Source organism: Betta splendens, chromosome 9, assembly GCF_900634795.4.
Source record: "Betta splendens chromosome 9, fBetSpl5.4, whole genome shotgun sequence".
Classification (NCBI taxonomy): Eukaryota; Metazoa; Chordata; class Actinopteri; order Anabantiformes; family Osphronemidae; genus Betta; species Betta splendens.
The window spans coordinates 18,582,660-18,598,859 of NC_040889.2; the positions used below are offsets into that span (position 1 = coordinate 18,582,660).

Here is a 16,200-nt window from a genome sequence, read left to right on the forward strand (position 1 = left end):
ATTACATTTATTCAGAACTTTAATTTCTTCCAGAGCTAAAGTGACTGTTTCTGTGAGGCATAAAAACAACATTACATATTATTAAAGTACAAAAATTTTAAATGTTATTTGTTTGAGATCATGTCAAGAAATACACTTGAATTTAGATTGCCTTGACATCACCATAATTTTGTTCAGTCTGATTTTCCCCAAACTGAATCTGCCGTTAAACGTTTGTTTGTTTGTTTTGCTGCTTCTTCCTAGTCCCCTCTAAACAGAGCAACAACAACAGTCCAGATAATAAAGTTTTTCTTTAAAATAAAAATACAATTATATAATACATAAAAAACGTAACTGTCTATATTAATTATTAATTACAATTGCTTGTAAATGTATAACTATAGTGTATTAAAAGGAAACATAATACACAGCACCCAGTTTCTCCTTGATTGACAAAAGGCTCTTTAGTAATAAAAACTAAAATGTTGTTGTTTATATAAATGTAAACAATATTGCTGTTACTTGCAAATATGACTTGCACCTGTTACAATATTAGAAAACGCTATATCTGTAATCAGACAAACTGAGACACCAATGCACTTATTCCTCAATCCCACTACACCCAGACCACATGGACTTTACTGAACCTCCTGCAGTCCAGCCACTCCTTCTGACTGATCTGCCAGCAGTAACTCACGTCTACAGACTTCAGTCTCTGACTCCGTTGCATTATACTTTTCACTGTCACCATCTTCACATCTGAGCGTGGCAGGCCAATGTGCTGTAGACGTCCTAGTGGCACGGGAGCCGGGTCAGTGGCATCTGGGAGATTTAGGTCAACTACCTGCAGAACATCCTCTAAAACAGAGTCCAGCGGGCATGGCAGGGCGACCAGAGAAAGCTTCTCCAGCAAAGGTGATCCAGCCAGGAGACACTTTAGCACCTTTTTCAGGGCCATCCAGGACATAATGGGTTTCATCTGGCTGTGCTCATAGAAGAAACTGGAAACGCAGCCACATGAAAAAAAACAAAGGAAAGGAAGATTATTATTTTGCTTTACTGTTCCACTACAAACATCATAGCTCTAACAGCAGTAGGAGGTCACATCACACATCATTATCTAGTGCATCTCTTACTTAAGTCTGAGAGAGCAGAGGTTAGGCAGTCGTGGATGATCCCGATCGTCCTGCTGATCCCCTCCATCTTCTTCTTCCACTTGCCTGCAAGGGGGCTCAGCAGAAATGTCTAGGTCTCTGAGTCTGGGACAGGCCTGCATCACTTCTAGCAGAGGGGTGTGAGGGCTGGTTTTCACCCCCTCCAGGGTGAGAGAGGCCAGCGAGGACCCTGACACTTTCAAGGCAGGAAGGAGACGCAAAAGAGGGCCTGAGAACTGTACTGAGAGGTACCGCAACTGACCGGACCAAGTCTGAAGGCCTGCAGCCAACAGAGAGCCCAGGCCTGCTCCTCTAGTCTCTTCTTCACCATCAATGTTGATGGACATTGACATGAGGTCCGGACATAAATGACCTAAACTATCAAGAGAATCACAAGTCAACCCCCTCACATCTTTAAGGTGCAGAGTTATGCATTCATCATCTGGCTGTGACAGAACTCCTTTCCTCTTTTGCTCTGCTTGGTTACTTCTACTAGCAGCTTCTTCAATGTCAAAACTATTCTCCCCCCACAATAACAGACCTTCCTCCTCCTCATCATCTTCTTCTTTTTCTGCTGATGCTTCCTCTATGTTCTTGCTCAAACTATTCACTCGCAGATTGCGTCTCCTCTCCCTCCACACCTCCTCTAGCCTGGGAACTCCTTCTCTGTCAGCAAACTCATTTGTCCAGCTAAACTCTCTGTGTCTAATGAGGCAGCAGGCCTGAGTAAAGCCCTCAATGGCAATTCTCTCCAGACACGGAAGAGACAAGAGCAGGTAGGCTGCTGCTGCCACAGGGTCTTTCTCTTGATCCCCAAATCCAATATCCAGAGCCAGCAGAGAGCTAAGGGGCAGAGGAGACAGCGGCGCGATAGAGGAAGAGGACGAGGGGTCAGAGGATGGGGTGAAAACGGAGGAATGAGACTGGGAGTTGGAATGACTGCAAGAGGAAGAACAGAAAGCCCCACCTCCAAGAGAAAGCAGTGCTGCAGGGGATATGAGATGACAACGAGACACGTCTAGATGGCGCAGCAAACGGCAGCCGCGAGCAATTGTCCGGATTGTAAATCCATCACAAGGCATGCCAGCCAGCGAGAGCGAGCGCAAGTTGGACAAACAGCAGAGAGTTTCTGACAGGGCCTTGGCAGGAAGCTGCTGCGCTCCGGACAGGTCCAGACTCCACAGACCCTGAGAAAAACCAGAGGGAACATGAAAGGCATGTAAAAACACAACACCTGGCACCATCTAGCCGAGCAGCATGTATCACTGAGACCTGGCAACGTGCAACGATGTGGCCACAGAGGGCGGAGGTCACCAAACCGGGACACGAGTGCAGAGACAGGCTTCGGAGCTGGGGCAGCAGGAGGAGGTGTAGAGCTGCCCGGGACAGCTGCTGTCTGCTGCACAACAGCTGGAGCAGCTCCTCAACCAGGTCACCTGCTACAGGGACGAGGCGAGGGGAGACGTCCGATGAGGAGGAACTGCAGCGCGTCACCAAGCACTGGATGTCATTTACCTCCAAAAGTAATAATTCCTAGATTACATTATTAATGTATATATAATTGTACTGTGGAGAAATCCCAGACCCACGCAGTAAGTTGAAAGGACCCATGATGTGTCTGAATGAGTACTGGTCTAAGTAGTTGTCAGCGTAGTCTTTTGCCCACACGTCCTTCATGTGGTCAGCGAGGCTGAGCAGACACAGGCGGGTCAGGGGAGGCACGGAACCGTCCTCCTCCGTCTTCCGGACTCGCCCGGTCCACTTAGCTCTCCTTATCCTCCTCCTCCCAGGCACAAGCTTGGGCCCAGAACACGCCCGAAACAGAGGCATGGCGCTACAGCGGGGCCGCGCGTCCACAGTCAGGCGGGTGGATGCTGATGTGGAGGCTTCTTCCTGCTGCAGGAGGACGAGGACAACGTGAGGGAAGAGATTTATGATACCACAAGCTTTGCTTACATTTTCAGCTCTTTTTAGGGCCCAAGGGTGAAGGACCGGTTTTATTTAAAACTGTAAACTATCTATTAATTACATTGACTAAAACAAGGGTGTAGTTCTGTGCTTTACGAACGGTAAAATATTGCACTGACACCTACCTGCCAGATTTAACCCTGCTGTAAAACGAATCAGGCTTTATAAAGGTGCGTTACAAGAAGAGGGAACGAGTCTTTAACCTTTGAGTTCTATCCTACTACTGTATCTCTCAGCAGCACTTCCTGATCGTGGATTTGTTATGAAGACGACTTTTTGGAACATTTCCGCCCTGGGCGTATTCTTCCAGGAGCCTCCCGCCAGGCTTTAACCGTGATAAATACTCATATAATACTCGTATTCAATACTGCTTTAATACTCCTAGAAGCTATGCATTCTAAACGTTGTTATCACCTAAACAATGCACAAACCGCCTGACTCTTGCCATAAAAGAGGCTGAGATGGTACATAATAGGCACCTGAAAGATCTTACACAGGGACATTTTGCCCATCAAATCCTGATACGTTCAAGTGCAACACGCAAACGTTTCATTGACATGTTATTGATCATAATGGTTTAGGCTAACGTTCATGTTCATATTTCGGTATTGTAAATTTACTGATTGCAATGTTGTGAACTTAAACAACTAACAATTAATTATACATTTGAAAGAATTGATTGATTGAAACTTTCATTAAACTGTTCTTGTCTCCAGTGTGACTGTATACTACTGATTGGATTAAATGTCCCTGAAGAACGTGCTAATATACTAGTTGACTGTGTGCTGATACTGTATTTGTTCCTTCCTTACTCTCTCCTGCCTCCTCTTGATCCTCTCCTCCACCCTCTCCTGTCTTTTAGCATCCTGCCTTTCTGTCCTATCCCTCACTAACGGTCTGTCTCTCATGCAGATCTTCCATTTTTTCTTTCTCCCCAATTCTTCCTCACTCACGCTGTTGATAGTTTTCAATTTTCTTTTGCACCTGCTTCTTTTCTGCTGTTCCTGTATTTTTTCATCAGTGAACCCTGACTACTCTGTCCAGCAGATGGTGGTGCCGGTGACTGTATCTTGAGGTGCACATGAGTCAGTACGCAGCTAATAAGTAACCTTTGCTTAATGTTGCTTTATTGTTATGTCTCATAGAAACAGTGACTTTAACCCTGAAACAGATTAAAACGAGTTATCTAGATATAGAAGGGAAATAATCATTATAATAGATATAGAACATAGAATTAGATATTAGATATAGAATTTACCTATAACCCATATGACCCAGATCACCCAGTCCTGGTAAACAGCATAAAGCAACAAATCTGAACTGAGTTTGTATAATTATTTATTTCTGCCTTCTGTGATTTATAGGTATTGCAATAAAAAGTGAACACATTTATTAGTCAGTTTTTCACAACTTCCTTCCTTTTCAACAGTTACAACAGGCTTCAGTGTCACTGTACAGCAAATACTGTGCAAAGCTAAATTCTTCAAATTAAACATGGTCACTGCTACTGGAAATGCTAAATGACGGATTAAACCTTTCATCTTCATTTGTGCACAAACATACCACAGTCACAGCAGCAACCCTGGTATGTCCACTATAATACACTGTTGTCATTTGAAACATTAGAATGGAGTGTACAGGAAAAAACACTGTTAGAGCCGCAGCTCCAGTTACCCCCATTCCTTTGGTCGTAAAGTGTTACAGCACCATGAGTAAGCGATGGGGTCATGAAGCCACTGCAGATAACTGGACGGCTTAGCATCATCATCACCAGGTCCAGTTAATGTGTTACTCAGCTTTATAGCGAGAAGGCAAGAACAATATGACGTCAATGTGCAATAAACATAGTTCTATATTAGTTTGTTTACTGTCTATATCTCGTTGAATTGAACTGATAAGGAAAACAAAACAGCTGTATAATAAAATGATTAGCAGCTCACAAAAAAATAAGAACCTTTAAGGATTCATAGTACTCAGCAGGTTATAAATAGCATCTCATCCACTGTCTCCAAATGTAAAAGTCTGTAGCGTGCGTCCTGTTTATTGTATTATTAAGTTGGTCTCTAAATGGCTTTTAGGTGAAGCAGGTGAGGTTGAGTAGGGGCCACGCAGCCTACTCTGTGAACGGCACCACCTTCCTCCCAGCCACAAACACCTCCACTATGTTACGGTCATCACCTGTAACAGAGGAGAACACACAGCAGCTTACAAGCAGCGGCGGGCGGAACACACGACGCAAAGGGACCTGAAGGGAAACTCACCCAAATTCAAGAACTTCTCCAGAAGAATCTGAAATTTATAAAGAAATCAAGGCTGGTGTTACAGCTGCAGGGCATTTATGCGCTTATGACATTGTGTTTGTGTTGCGTTTGCAACCTTTGGTTCCACTTTCTGGGTCAGATCGATAGGTCCGTCAGCGGCAGCTACGTTCACCCTCAGGGCATCGAAGTCTTTGCCCACCTCAAAGTTTCCGGTCTGAGTGTCCAGTGACAGAGCTGCATCAAAACAAGGTACACCCCTTATTTATTTACTTCTGTAAAATTGTAATTAGTCACCAATTAAAGTATTAGATCCTCGTGATCACTGTTGTGCTGAAGCAGGAATGTCTGTGAGAGAGCAGACAAAGAGCAAACAACTGAGTGGACTCGCGTCCCACCTTGGCTTCCTCCCAGTGTGGCCAGTCTGAACACCTCCTCAAAGGTGAGTGTGTCGTGTCCTGGGTCCTGGATGGTTAAGAACTTGGACACGTCCTGAGCTCTCCTCACGGCGTCCAGCATCGAGGCCGAGTATCCGCCCGCCACGTCTGACACGCAGACGGTCAGAGGAAGACAAACATTTGTACCTTCTCAGTTGACTGCTCTTTAGATGATGTGCAAAAGTGACATCTAACCAGAGCTGCACTATACGTATGAGGCCCAGAATGAAAGAAACCCTCATCATATTAATACAACACACACAGCAGCTCTGCTCCCACCTGTTCCGAGCCCCAGCTTCACTTTGTGCTTCAGAACATTGCGGACATTTAACGTCCCACTGCACAACCTGGGCAGAGGTAGAAATAAAAGGAAAAGCACATAAGTCTATGAATAAATGCCATTTAAGTTATTCAGGCGTTACATTACATGACATCAAGTGTTGATGAGCTTTGGTTCAGACTCACGAAGTGTTGGAGTTGGGACAGTGAGACAACGCGGCTCCCGTCTCCCTGAACAGATCCAACTCCTCATCGCTGAGGTAGCAGCCATGGGCCATCACTGTCTGGGGATCATTTCCATCATAAATAACTGGAACTCGTACAAAACATTCATATTTGTTACACAGGGCCGCGTTTTTACTTTGTTGGTGAGCAGGTTGCATTTGTGATACACATCTGTGTAGGACTCGGATTCAGGAAACAGCTCCTTTACCAGCTTCACCTCCTCTGTATTTTCACTGATGTGACTCTGGCAACAGAGACAGACGGAGACATTCAGCTGTGAACTTTAGCACTGTAGCATGTGCAGGAGGTGCTCCTGGGTTGTGGCGGCGCGGTTACAGGCCAACGACTCTCCGTCCGCATATTCATTCTATTGCTGTAACATCCCATACCTCCACAATGTGCCCACCTGAATGTGCAGGTTGTTGTTCTTAGCGATCGCTCCCAGCTGCTCGAGCAAAGCTTCAGTGCAGGACAGAGCGAAGCGGGGAGTCACCACCGGCTTCACCAGAGGGTACTGGCCAAAGACACAGGTGGGAAACATTAAGGAACTAGTGGAAGGAGAACAATACTCTTCTGACATTGTTTAATAGTGTTTGTAAAATGTTACCTTTTTGTTCAACAGCTCTGCAATAAACCTTGAGGAATAAAACATTTATGATGATGAACTGACACTGTTTTATTGGCGGAATTAGATTTCACGTGTGTGTGTGTGTGTGTGTGTGTGTGTGTGTGTGTGTGTGTGTGTGTGTGTGTGTGTGTGTGTGTGTGTGTGTGTGTGTGTGTGTGTGTGTGACATCTTCCCCACTGTATGTGTCATGGCAGCATTAGCTCAACTTCCGCTACGCACCGGTCGGTTTCCTCCTGAGACTCCTGCGTGGTTTCCTTGTAATGCTTCACAGACTTGTTCCTGTCCATGCACACCTTGCCCACCAAGGCCCGCTGCCCGAGCTCATCTGCAAGCAAAACAGGGTCAGCGTCTTCCCTTTGTCTCAGACTAGTCAGAACCTTGGCCGTCGTGTCCCATGTTCACCCTGACTGCGATCATGATCAGATGCTATACGCTGGACTGTCAGCACAGCCTGCACCCGTGCACCTACTTGAAGCCTCATTCATCTGGAACTATCACGTCTATGAGCAGATTCTGGGTTTAAGGTCATTGCAGTAGATCCCACGATTGTCTGGGAATGTCACTAATGTGAAACCAATGTGTATATGTGTAATGTGACTGTAAGCCGTAAGCTTTGTTTTACCTGTTGGACCACACAATAAATCACACCCTGATCATTCCTCTCTGGACATTCCCAACATAATTCCACGTACGAAGGAAATGCACACGCTGACTTTCTGGAACACGTAATGTGACTTTGACCTTTGGATCTTAAATTCTTTCTTAAAATTCTTAAAATTTTGTTTCTGCCACTTTATATTAAGCGTACAGACACAGACGGGCTCTGACTAACGTTTTCCACAAAAAGCCTGCTGCTCAGAACAGGACGTGGGCCAAGGTTCAGTGACCCTGATTACACAAAAGCACAAAGCAAACCTGACGAGCATTCGATTGTAAAACGACACAAGTTTACAACTGTGTGTGTGCAGTTGTTGAGTCGTAGGGATCGGTTTGAAGCCGTGGTGGCGGTCAGGCTGCCACTCACTGTCTCGCGTGTTCAGAGCCCTTTTAAGGTTTAAGTCTCGACTCAGGGTTTAGAGTGAGAAGACTTTCAGATCATCAGTTTGCCACCTGGGTCTGAGCTACAGCTGTGTTCAGTTACTCACCTATCAGACCCTAGGCACTTCTGTCATTTAGTAATATCCACACGTTTATGACTGCAGTGTGTATTTACAGAATAACGAGACAAACTCACAACCATCCCACTACTTTCTCTTTCTCTTTATCAAAGTGTGTCCACATTACTTGCAATCTGGCCCAGCACGAGAGATGCATCTGTATGTATAGTAGCAAAGTAGCAGGCGGTGGTCGTTCCATTTCTCAGGGTCCTTTTCTGTGAGATGACACAAACATTAATATAACATACAACAACTTTTTTCCCTTTTTCACATCCTTCTGATATAAAAATCAGCTTCTAGTTGGTCTACATCATGACCACATCAACATACTGATGTATAACTATAACTGTATAATAATTATTGCTGAGAAACCCACCACTATTTGAGTGTAGACGCTCTTGGCAAACTCCAAGTCCTTAAAGCGAGCCTCCACAGGAAAGGTGTAGGTATCGAGCCACTGCAGTAAGGGCATGTCCAGGGCCGTACCAGCATAGCTGTACTGGGGCGCGTGAATGTGGGTGTCCACCATTCCTGGCATGAAGAACTCACTGCAAGGCAACAACGCTTTATGATGGTGATGATGTAATTAGACCCCGCCCACATATGCAATGTATACAGCACAGTTCACGCACCGTGCAGTAAAACCACATCAAACTTGGTGAACTAACTCATGCTGTGCCAGCAACAACTCAAGTCAATGGTTAATAAGTGCACAATCTGATGATTAAAGTCTAAACTGCTATCAATTATTTTAAGATCTTTTTATACATATATATATATATATAATCCATTGGTTCCATGTAGCATTTACTGGTTTAAAACAAACCTTTAAATGTTACTTAAATTCCTGTGGAGCTGAGCATCAAATGTCAGTGTATTCTTAGTAATTATTGTTTAAGAGTTATTAAGGAAATTTTTAATTCTAATGTTTAACCTTTTATAAACGTTTTAGCGGTTTCAAAATAGACACTGGCTGAGTGTTAATATTAACTGGGGTGTAAAATCAAAAACAGCAGTGTGATGGAGTGATTCTGTTTGCAGAAAAAAACAAAGAAACAAAAACACTGTTGTGTTCATGTCTTCCAACCAACTGCAGCGACATCCTCTGTACATGCTGAAGCCATTTTATATCAAACCCTGTAAAACGCACACGTCTGGTGATTCATTTCCACTTACTCTTGTGTCAGTTGAGTGACTTCTGATGGACAGAATCCAAAGGTCTGAGAGAGTTTGTTTAGCTCCTGGCCTTTCCCAATGAAAGCAATCTGATGGCACAATAAAGCAGCTAAGAGTTAGACCAATACAATTTGTCTGGATGAAAATGTTGTAGCTGTGAACCATAACAAGTTTTGAAAAACTTAAACTCATCGTCATTTACTTTGTGTTCACAGCATCATAAGCAGAAAGCCTGGAGCAACTATAAATGATCATATGATCATATGATATAACAATCAATTGTGTAGCGAGACAAATGGATTCAAACGTGTAATACAGTCAACAGCCTGTTGATTGTTGTTAAAACAGTGCTTTGTTAGACTTCCATTTTCTCTGTGGTTTTTACTGGCATACGTGCTGCACTTGAAAATTTCATCCTGAAGTTTTTGTGTCTGAGCTGCAAGCAAATTTGAGAAAGTTGCTCAGCAACAGCTCTCTGTGGGAGAACGTAGTCCGATTTTATAACAAAGTACCCGCAGAAAAGGCAGATTTCTTTATGCCAAATGGGCAGAATTTATTTTTACCCAGAATCGTGACTAACTGCGAAAGTATAAATATATTATATACTTAAAGTACAAACAATTTATACATATACTAAATATATGAAATGCTGTTTTATATTTTATTCTGACAGACCTTTCCTCCCGTATCGACTCCTACGAGCGCATCTTCCAGGACCTGCAGCGCTGTGTGCGGGGTCGAGTGCACAAATGTTCCCCTGTAGACGTGCCCGATTGCCTCGGTGCGTCGGTCAGAGGTTTCCATTCCCCAACCAGAGTAGAACGAGTCCAGCAGAATGATATATGGAGCAACAGTAACCTTTCTCAGTGACAGCCTCTGTCCTTCTGGGAGCTCTGATCACCGTGCGCCAGGACGCACGGCTCCACCTGACTCCACAGATAATCTGCAGCCAATGAGACGCCTCGGCGTCTTTGCGCGTTTTGGAGTTTGCTTGTTCCTCAAATAGTTAAGGTGAATGAATACAATAAAGATCTAATGTGACAGCCAGAACTGACAATTCATGTTTCGCTCTTGTTAAATATCTCACGGGAAGAGCCTTTGTGTTATTAAGGTGCGGCACTGTGAATGCATTTGAACTGTGTCCCTCCAATAATTAAATACGCATAATAACAACCCACAGGGATCGTCAAGCTTCTCTTGGTTCATCAAGTTCATTTTCGTTCTCTTGTATGGAACTATGACACGTTATTCTTTAAAAGGTAATGTAAGTCTAGATTCGGGAAACTGGCTCTTTACTGTCAGAGTGTTTGTAGAAGTATATGTCCAATAAAAACTCACCACGAACAAAATATATAATAGATAAAAACGGGTTCACATATAATTCATGTTCTTCACATAAATCCTTTCAAAAACACCTCTATCTGTCTATTGATCTATTTGAGTTCAGAGTACGTTCAATGTCAAGTGGACCACTTTCGTGTACCAGAGTAGTGTATTTCCTGGAAATTATCAAACTCATTTTATCACAAAGAGAATGTTTTGGATACCTTAAAACTTGGCATTCTGCAACAGAGACAGTATAAACAGTAGAAGTACTTATTCTATTTTAAGTGAATCAGTACATAAAATTACTTGAGGATTGTAAACAACAATTGTATCAAGCTGTTACTGCCATTACCAAATAATATAACTTTTTGCTTTCTTGCTTTGTTTTGCTGAGTTAATAATTAGGGTAAAATACAAAAAATGAGCAGCACAATGTTAAAGCAACAGATCAGTTTGCATTTTATTCTATTAACAATCCATGTTTTAATTTTTTACACTTTAAAGCCCATAAATTCAAGATTCTGAAAGACATTATTTACCTGGAACCACAGTGTATCAAAGGTCAATAATTGTTTATATGCCAAAAGCCTTTTTGAACACTAATAATTTCTGGATATATATTTATACATATATATGTACTGTAGATCCTTTCCTAAACCTCTTGACAGTGATATTGGTCATAATTCACTGTGCAGTTCCGTTTTCATTGCTGATGACTGCAAACTTTGGCTCCCCTTGTTAAGTGACACAGGAAGTATTTTTTGGAAGCATGCTGTATCTCAAAGGCCTCTATGAACTGGAGCAGTAATTAAAGCAAAGAATATTATTATTAGAGTAAAATCTATCCCAGTGAATTAGTCCCTTTGTTGCTTCATTCACTTTTCCAATTACAGTTTTGTGGATAAGAGTTTTGTAGAACGTATCTACAACTCAGTGTTCTGCACTCAGTGTATACAACTCATATATACAACTATGTATAAACACAGTAGTACAAAATACTTGAGTACTCCCACTACTTAATAGTAAACTGGAATCCAAAATCCTGAGCAATACATTGCAGTGGCACATTCACGCTGCAGGTGGAGCAGTGACGTGTAGTCCAGGTCCACAGGTAGACTGTAAAAACAGGAGGGGCGTGTGCTACATCTATCACTACGGCCTTGTTCACTTGTTTGTCCACCACTACTATGTCGGGTTGGTTGGCCATTTCCAGTTTGTCAGTCTGTATCTCAAAGTCCCACAGGATTCTCAACCACCTTTGGAGGTGTGTCCCATTTAGACTTTGAGACTTCCAGCCTGTACTCAGTACAGATGTTCCTGTACACTTGGTCATGGCGTTCCATGTGGGCCCTGCCTGCTAGCATCTTGCATCCCGCTGTTATGTGCTGTATTGTTTCAGGGGCATCTTTGCACAGCCTGCACCTGGGGTCCCTGCCTGGTGTTGTAGACCCCAGCCTCTATTGATCTGGGCCTGATCCTGTGCTGCTAGGATTAGTGCCTCCGAGCTGTCTTTCAGTCCAGCTTTTTCCATCCATTGGTAAGATTTGTTGATATCAGCAGTATCAACAGTATCAGGGTGCTGGATTTGGGGTGAAACTCTCCATGCATTGTAAGGAGCTTCCTTGTCTTGATGTGAGTGGCTTCCGTCTCTTCTTTTTGCCAGCGTATTATGCCAGTTTATGACCGGGAGGGCGTAGGTGTTTGATCGCCCGGACTTTGTTCTTCCCATTCAGCTGACTTCTCAGGCCTTGCCATACCCTATGGAGGTACTTGGTGGTTGCTGTTGTCCCTGCGGCCTTTTTGTGTTTACTGTTTGCCTGAGGGATTCCAAGCTATTTATAACTATCCTCCACATCTGCTATCTGGCCTTCTGGTAGTTCTATCCATCTATTCAGTCCTGACTACCTTTCCTCTCCTTGCTACCATCCGACCACACTTATTTAGTCCGAATGACATTCCGATGTCTTGGCTATATATCCTGGTGGTATGTACTGTATCAGCGAGTCGGTATCTCGTTCGCTCTTAACATACAGCTTGATGTCTCCTCTACATGGATGACATCTAATAACAATCTTATACATGGATGACATCATCCATGTAGAGGAGGTGGCTGATGGTTATGTTATTCCGTAGTCGGTACCCGTAACCAGTCTGGGTGATGATCTGGCTGGGGGGGTTCAGACTTATGCAGGACAGAGCATCTCCTTGGTATATAATGCACTTGATGCGGCACTTGTTGTTTACCACGTTCCCATTCCCATTCTTCTTAAATATCCTGTTTATTCTCCTGGTTTTGGCTTTTCTGGTGCATCTCTTCATCCAGTTAGCCAGGGCCACTAACTGTTTTGGCGTTTGTTTGTCTGTGCGTCTTACCATCGCGTGATAATGGCATCATCAGTTCTATGTCCTGGTCTCAGAACTGTTTATATACTTAGTACTTGACTTCCACAAGGAAGGGGCGACTGACAATCGGCTGATAGGTGACCGATGAGTGACTGATCAGCCAATTTGTGTCAACTAAAATCAGAGAAAGTGAGACGCTCCCTCTGTATGAGTGTATTAGCATAACTCGTGATAACACCTAGGTCACAAAATAAAGAAAGTGCCACAGGATCTCTGATAACTCCATCTGTATGTGACATATGACATCACCATCAAATGAACTACTGACACTAACTTTTGCATGCAAAGCACAATTTACATGTAGTGACAGGATAAGCAATCACAGGAAATGCATAGGATATCTATAAATAATGAAAAAAAGAGAAGTTACACAGACACAGAAGACCTTTTGTTAAAAGTCAGAGTATAAAATCATGAGAAGAAGTGAGGACATTGACAGTTGATATTTGGGTCAGATTTGGAATAGGTACAGGTATTTTAAACTAGTCTAGACAAATCAAATGCCATCAAACGTGAAAAGCACCTAACTGATTTTACTGACGCCACCTATACTGTAACATAAAACATCTCAGTATTTCTTTGCACACCTAAAACACTCTCAATAAACATTATGACCTTCGACAGGGGGCTTCATAAATCAAGTTATAGCACATAAACTGAGCCTACATATGAATTGCAAACTTATCTTTTATAAGTTTGCGTGACAGGGTGAGTTTGATGCATCAGGAAACCTCAACTTCTGCTTTCATTGCTGCTGATACTCGAAAAATATTATCTTAATCTGTTAGGTCAAATACTGTAAAGATGATAATGTCAATAGAGTCCTCCGAATTATAATATTAAGAAAAACTAATAGGTTATAAAATGCAATGAAAACAGATTAATTTGCAAACAAAACATTGGGGATGGGATAAAAAAACAAAGACTGCATCAGCAAACAGTTCAACGTAAAAATTATATTTATTGATGTAAAGCAGCATAAACGTAGGCATTTAATCATCTTCGTTTAGCATGGTGATCTTCAGGTCTCCAGGCAACACCGTATCAAAAACAGACACGATTCTGTTGTGAAAATCAAGGCATCGGCTCCTTAAAGTCTGACAGAATGCTATTTGCGAACATGGTTGGCTCTTGCATCTACAAATGCAATAAAAGACTATGCAAAAATATTGCATATAGAGCATGAACAAGATCTAGAAAATGAATCCGCCCCAGACTGTCATAGACTGAATGAAAAACTGTCCCATGGTCTGAGAAGTATAATTTTTAAACCACCATAATGTGGGCTAAAAAGGCGAGGGACAACCCATTTCAGCATCAGTGACTGGGTGTCAGTGCAGCTAAACATCTGTGACAGCACCATTATAATCAATACATCCAGACATAGAGCAGGATTTGCTGCAATTCTAAGGGATGCTTAGAAGTGAAGGATGAGCGGTCCCTCCTTTTGCACTGCGTTTACCTAATAGTCCATAACAGTCTTCAGTCTTTTAAATTAACTCTGCAAACATCTGGGAGAGAATCTGAATTGTCCTGTGTCTTCTTTGGTCCTGAGTCAGAGCCTTCGTCATCCTCATCTTCTATTTCAGCATCATCATCATCATCATCATCATCATCATAATCGTCATCAGTGTCCAAGTCCCCCGTTTGCTTTTTACTTCGCCCACGTCTCAGGTTTTTCTGTTCACCATCTTCATTTTCTTCTGTTTTGTCTGATTTTAAGTTCACCCTAGAAAGGAAGATCAGAATGACATGGTGTCAAAAGCGATATTGTTTACTTTTAAATTTATATTGAATGTCACAATTAAACTGAATGTGTGAATATAGAACATGGTTAAACAATCTGTTGCACTGTAGCTCATTGGCCACAAGATGGCAGAATGGCTTTATGTTAGTATGTATTGATATGTTGTATTATCTACGAACATGCTCACTAAATGTCCACTTACGGAATAACGATTTCTTCTTTCTGCCCACACTTGCAGCAGATCTCCAGCTGAAGAGAACAGGGCTTACAAATCACGTGATACGCATCCTTCACTGTCTTTTGAGAACATTTCACACTAAAAACAAAGAAATTATGAATCCACAAATGTCATCGGGTGTCAAAATGAAATAAAACTCCATCCTAAACACAAGAATTACACAAAGCAGAGGCGATGCTACTTGGTTGTCCCACTTGAAGTACTTCACAGGTTATTATAACAGATACGGAGACGTGTAATGCAGCCTTTTGTGTGTTTGTAGTACCACCAAGTGTACTCACCATTTTCGGGGCTGTGTTAATGACTTGTACTTGTTGTACTTGACTTTCCACTCGAGAACGTTTTTACAGTGCTGACAAAGTCCATCATGGATCTTTGATTTCGCCTTCTATAATGACCACAACAGCAGACATGGGAAGGAAATGTCATGAAACTAAAATGTGAAAGAAAAATAATGCAATGAAAAACTTAATGATGGGAGTCACTTCTAAACAATGCCACGCGTGTTACTTTAGAGTTACTTTAGGGAAAGATAAACTGTAACCCAGTCTCTAGATGTGCGTGTACAACACAAACAAAAGTCATTTAGAAGTAAGTAGCGTCCCATGCTAGCTACGCTACACGCGCCACCATCTTTTACACACCTTCACTTGTACAGACGCTCCGTACTTGTCGTTTTTAAACGCGACGGTGTTTTGATACTTCTGGCCTCTCGACCGAGAGCCATTGGCCTTCCGAGAACTCATCGTGATTTCCAATTTCTAGCTACACACGTTATATGGGCACACACATAAACAGGCATGCCGAACAGCGAACTAACCCGGAAGAAGAAACCAAGGTGTAACGTCAATGGGGTCTTAAAGGGAAGCGTTCACATTTTAGCTAAAATAGGTTTGAATAAATATTTGTTTGACGGAATAAAATACTGAAATGAACATGCGATTTATAAAACGTATAAACTAATTTATAAATGAATGACGCAATTTGCTCAACAGTAAAAAACCTCCAAACCGTCACGGATTGGCTTTCGTGTTGCAATAGTAACCTACGATTGGTTTTACGAGACGTCAATCAAAACATTAGCTCGCTTCTCTGCTGCGCATAGTAAACGCCCAAAACGTAGCCACGCTTCGTTTTATTGGTCAAACCTTTGGCATCAACATTTTTGCCATTGGTTGTGGCTGCTGTCAATCACCGCCCCTTCTTTCTCACGAGCCAAGATATC

At 42.6% G+C, this 16,200-nt stretch overlaps 3 protein-coding genes across 3 annotated transcripts; all 3 read right to left on the reverse strand.

The window, feature by feature from the left end:
* Position 1: 1 nt before the first annotated feature.
* On the reverse strand, positions 2–3,374 carry si:ch211-214j8.12 (uncharacterized protein LOC100000539 homolog). Its single transcript, XM_041072278.2, has 5 exons — positions 3,227–3,374; positions 2,723–3,029; positions 2,406–2,572; positions 1,116–2,320; positions 2–980 (listed from the first exon to the last, which is right to left on the reverse strand). Exons 2-5 carry the CDS (start codon positions 2,961–2,963, stop codon positions 596–598), a joined length of 1,998 nt encoding a protein of 665 aa, XP_040928212.1. The 5' UTR covers positions 2,964–3,029; positions 3,227–3,374; the 3' UTR covers positions 2–595.
* A 1,048-nt stretch (positions 3,375–4,422) lies between these two features.
* Positions 4,423–10,224, reverse strand: gda (guanine deaminase). Its single transcript, XM_029164060.3, has 14 exons — positions 9,937–10,224; positions 9,262–9,350; positions 8,462–8,633; positions 8,213–8,300; positions 7,148–7,253; positions 6,908–6,935; positions 6,707–6,814; positions 6,437–6,544; positions 6,262–6,359; positions 6,076–6,143; positions 5,758–5,904; positions 5,478–5,596; positions 5,363–5,390; positions 4,423–5,279 (listed from the first exon to the last, which is right to left on the reverse strand). The coding sequence occupies exons 1-14, from the start codon at positions 10,063–10,065 to the stop codon at positions 5,215–5,217; spliced, it is 1,353 nt and encodes a 450-aa protein (XP_029019893.1). The 5' UTR covers positions 10,066–10,224; the 3' UTR covers positions 4,423–5,214.
* A 3,707-nt stretch (positions 10,225–13,931) lies between these two features.
* Positions 13,932–15,818, reverse strand: c9h9orf85 (chromosome 9 C9orf85 homolog). Its single transcript, XM_029161711.3, has 4 exons — positions 15,620–15,818; positions 15,257–15,363; positions 14,940–15,053; positions 13,932–14,719 (listed from the first exon to the last, which is right to left on the reverse strand). Exons 1-4 carry the CDS (start codon positions 15,719–15,721, stop codon positions 14,473–14,475), a joined length of 570 nt encoding a protein of 189 aa, XP_029017544.1. The 5' UTR covers positions 15,722–15,818; the 3' UTR covers positions 13,932–14,472.
* Between the last annotated feature and the right edge of the window lie 382 nt (positions 15,819–16,200).

Coding starts and splice junctions, on each gene's coding strand:
- c9h9orf85 (XM_029161711.3), bottom strand. CDS start 15,721: ATGAGTTCTCGGAAGGCCAATGGCTCTCGGTCGAGAGGCCAGAAGTAT. Junction 15,054..15,256: donor TTAACACAGCCCCGAAAATG/GTGAGTACACTT, acceptor CTTTGTTTTTAG/TGTGAAATGTTCTCAAAAGA. Junction 14,720..14,939: donor AAAGAAGAAATCGTTATTCC/GTAAGTGGACAT, acceptor CTTCCTTTCTAG/GGTGAACTTAAAATCAGACA.
- gda (XM_029164060.3), bottom strand. CDS start 10,065: ATGGAAACCTCTGACCGACGCACCGAGGCAATCGGGCACGTCTACAGG. Junction 5,905..6,075: donor GAAGCTGGGGCTCGGAACAG/GTGGGAGCAGAG, acceptor TCTGCGTGTCAG/ACGTGGCGGGCGGATACTCG. Junction 5,597..5,757: donor CACACTGGGAGGAAGCCAAG/GTGGGACGCGAG, acceptor GTTTTGATGCAG/CTCTGTCACTGGACACTCAG.
- si:ch211-214j8.12 (XM_041072278.2), bottom strand. CDS start 2,963: ATGCCTCTGTTTCGGGCGTGTTCTGGGCCCAAGCTTGTGCCTGGGAGG. Junction 2,573..2,722: donor GGGTCCTTTCAACTTACTGC/GTGGGTCTGGGA, acceptor TCGTCCCTGTAG/CAGGTGACCTGGTTGAGGAG. Junction 2,321..2,405: donor ACATCGTTGCACGTTGCCAG/GTCTCAGTGATA, acceptor GGTTTTTCTCAG/GGTCTGTGGAGTCTGGACCT.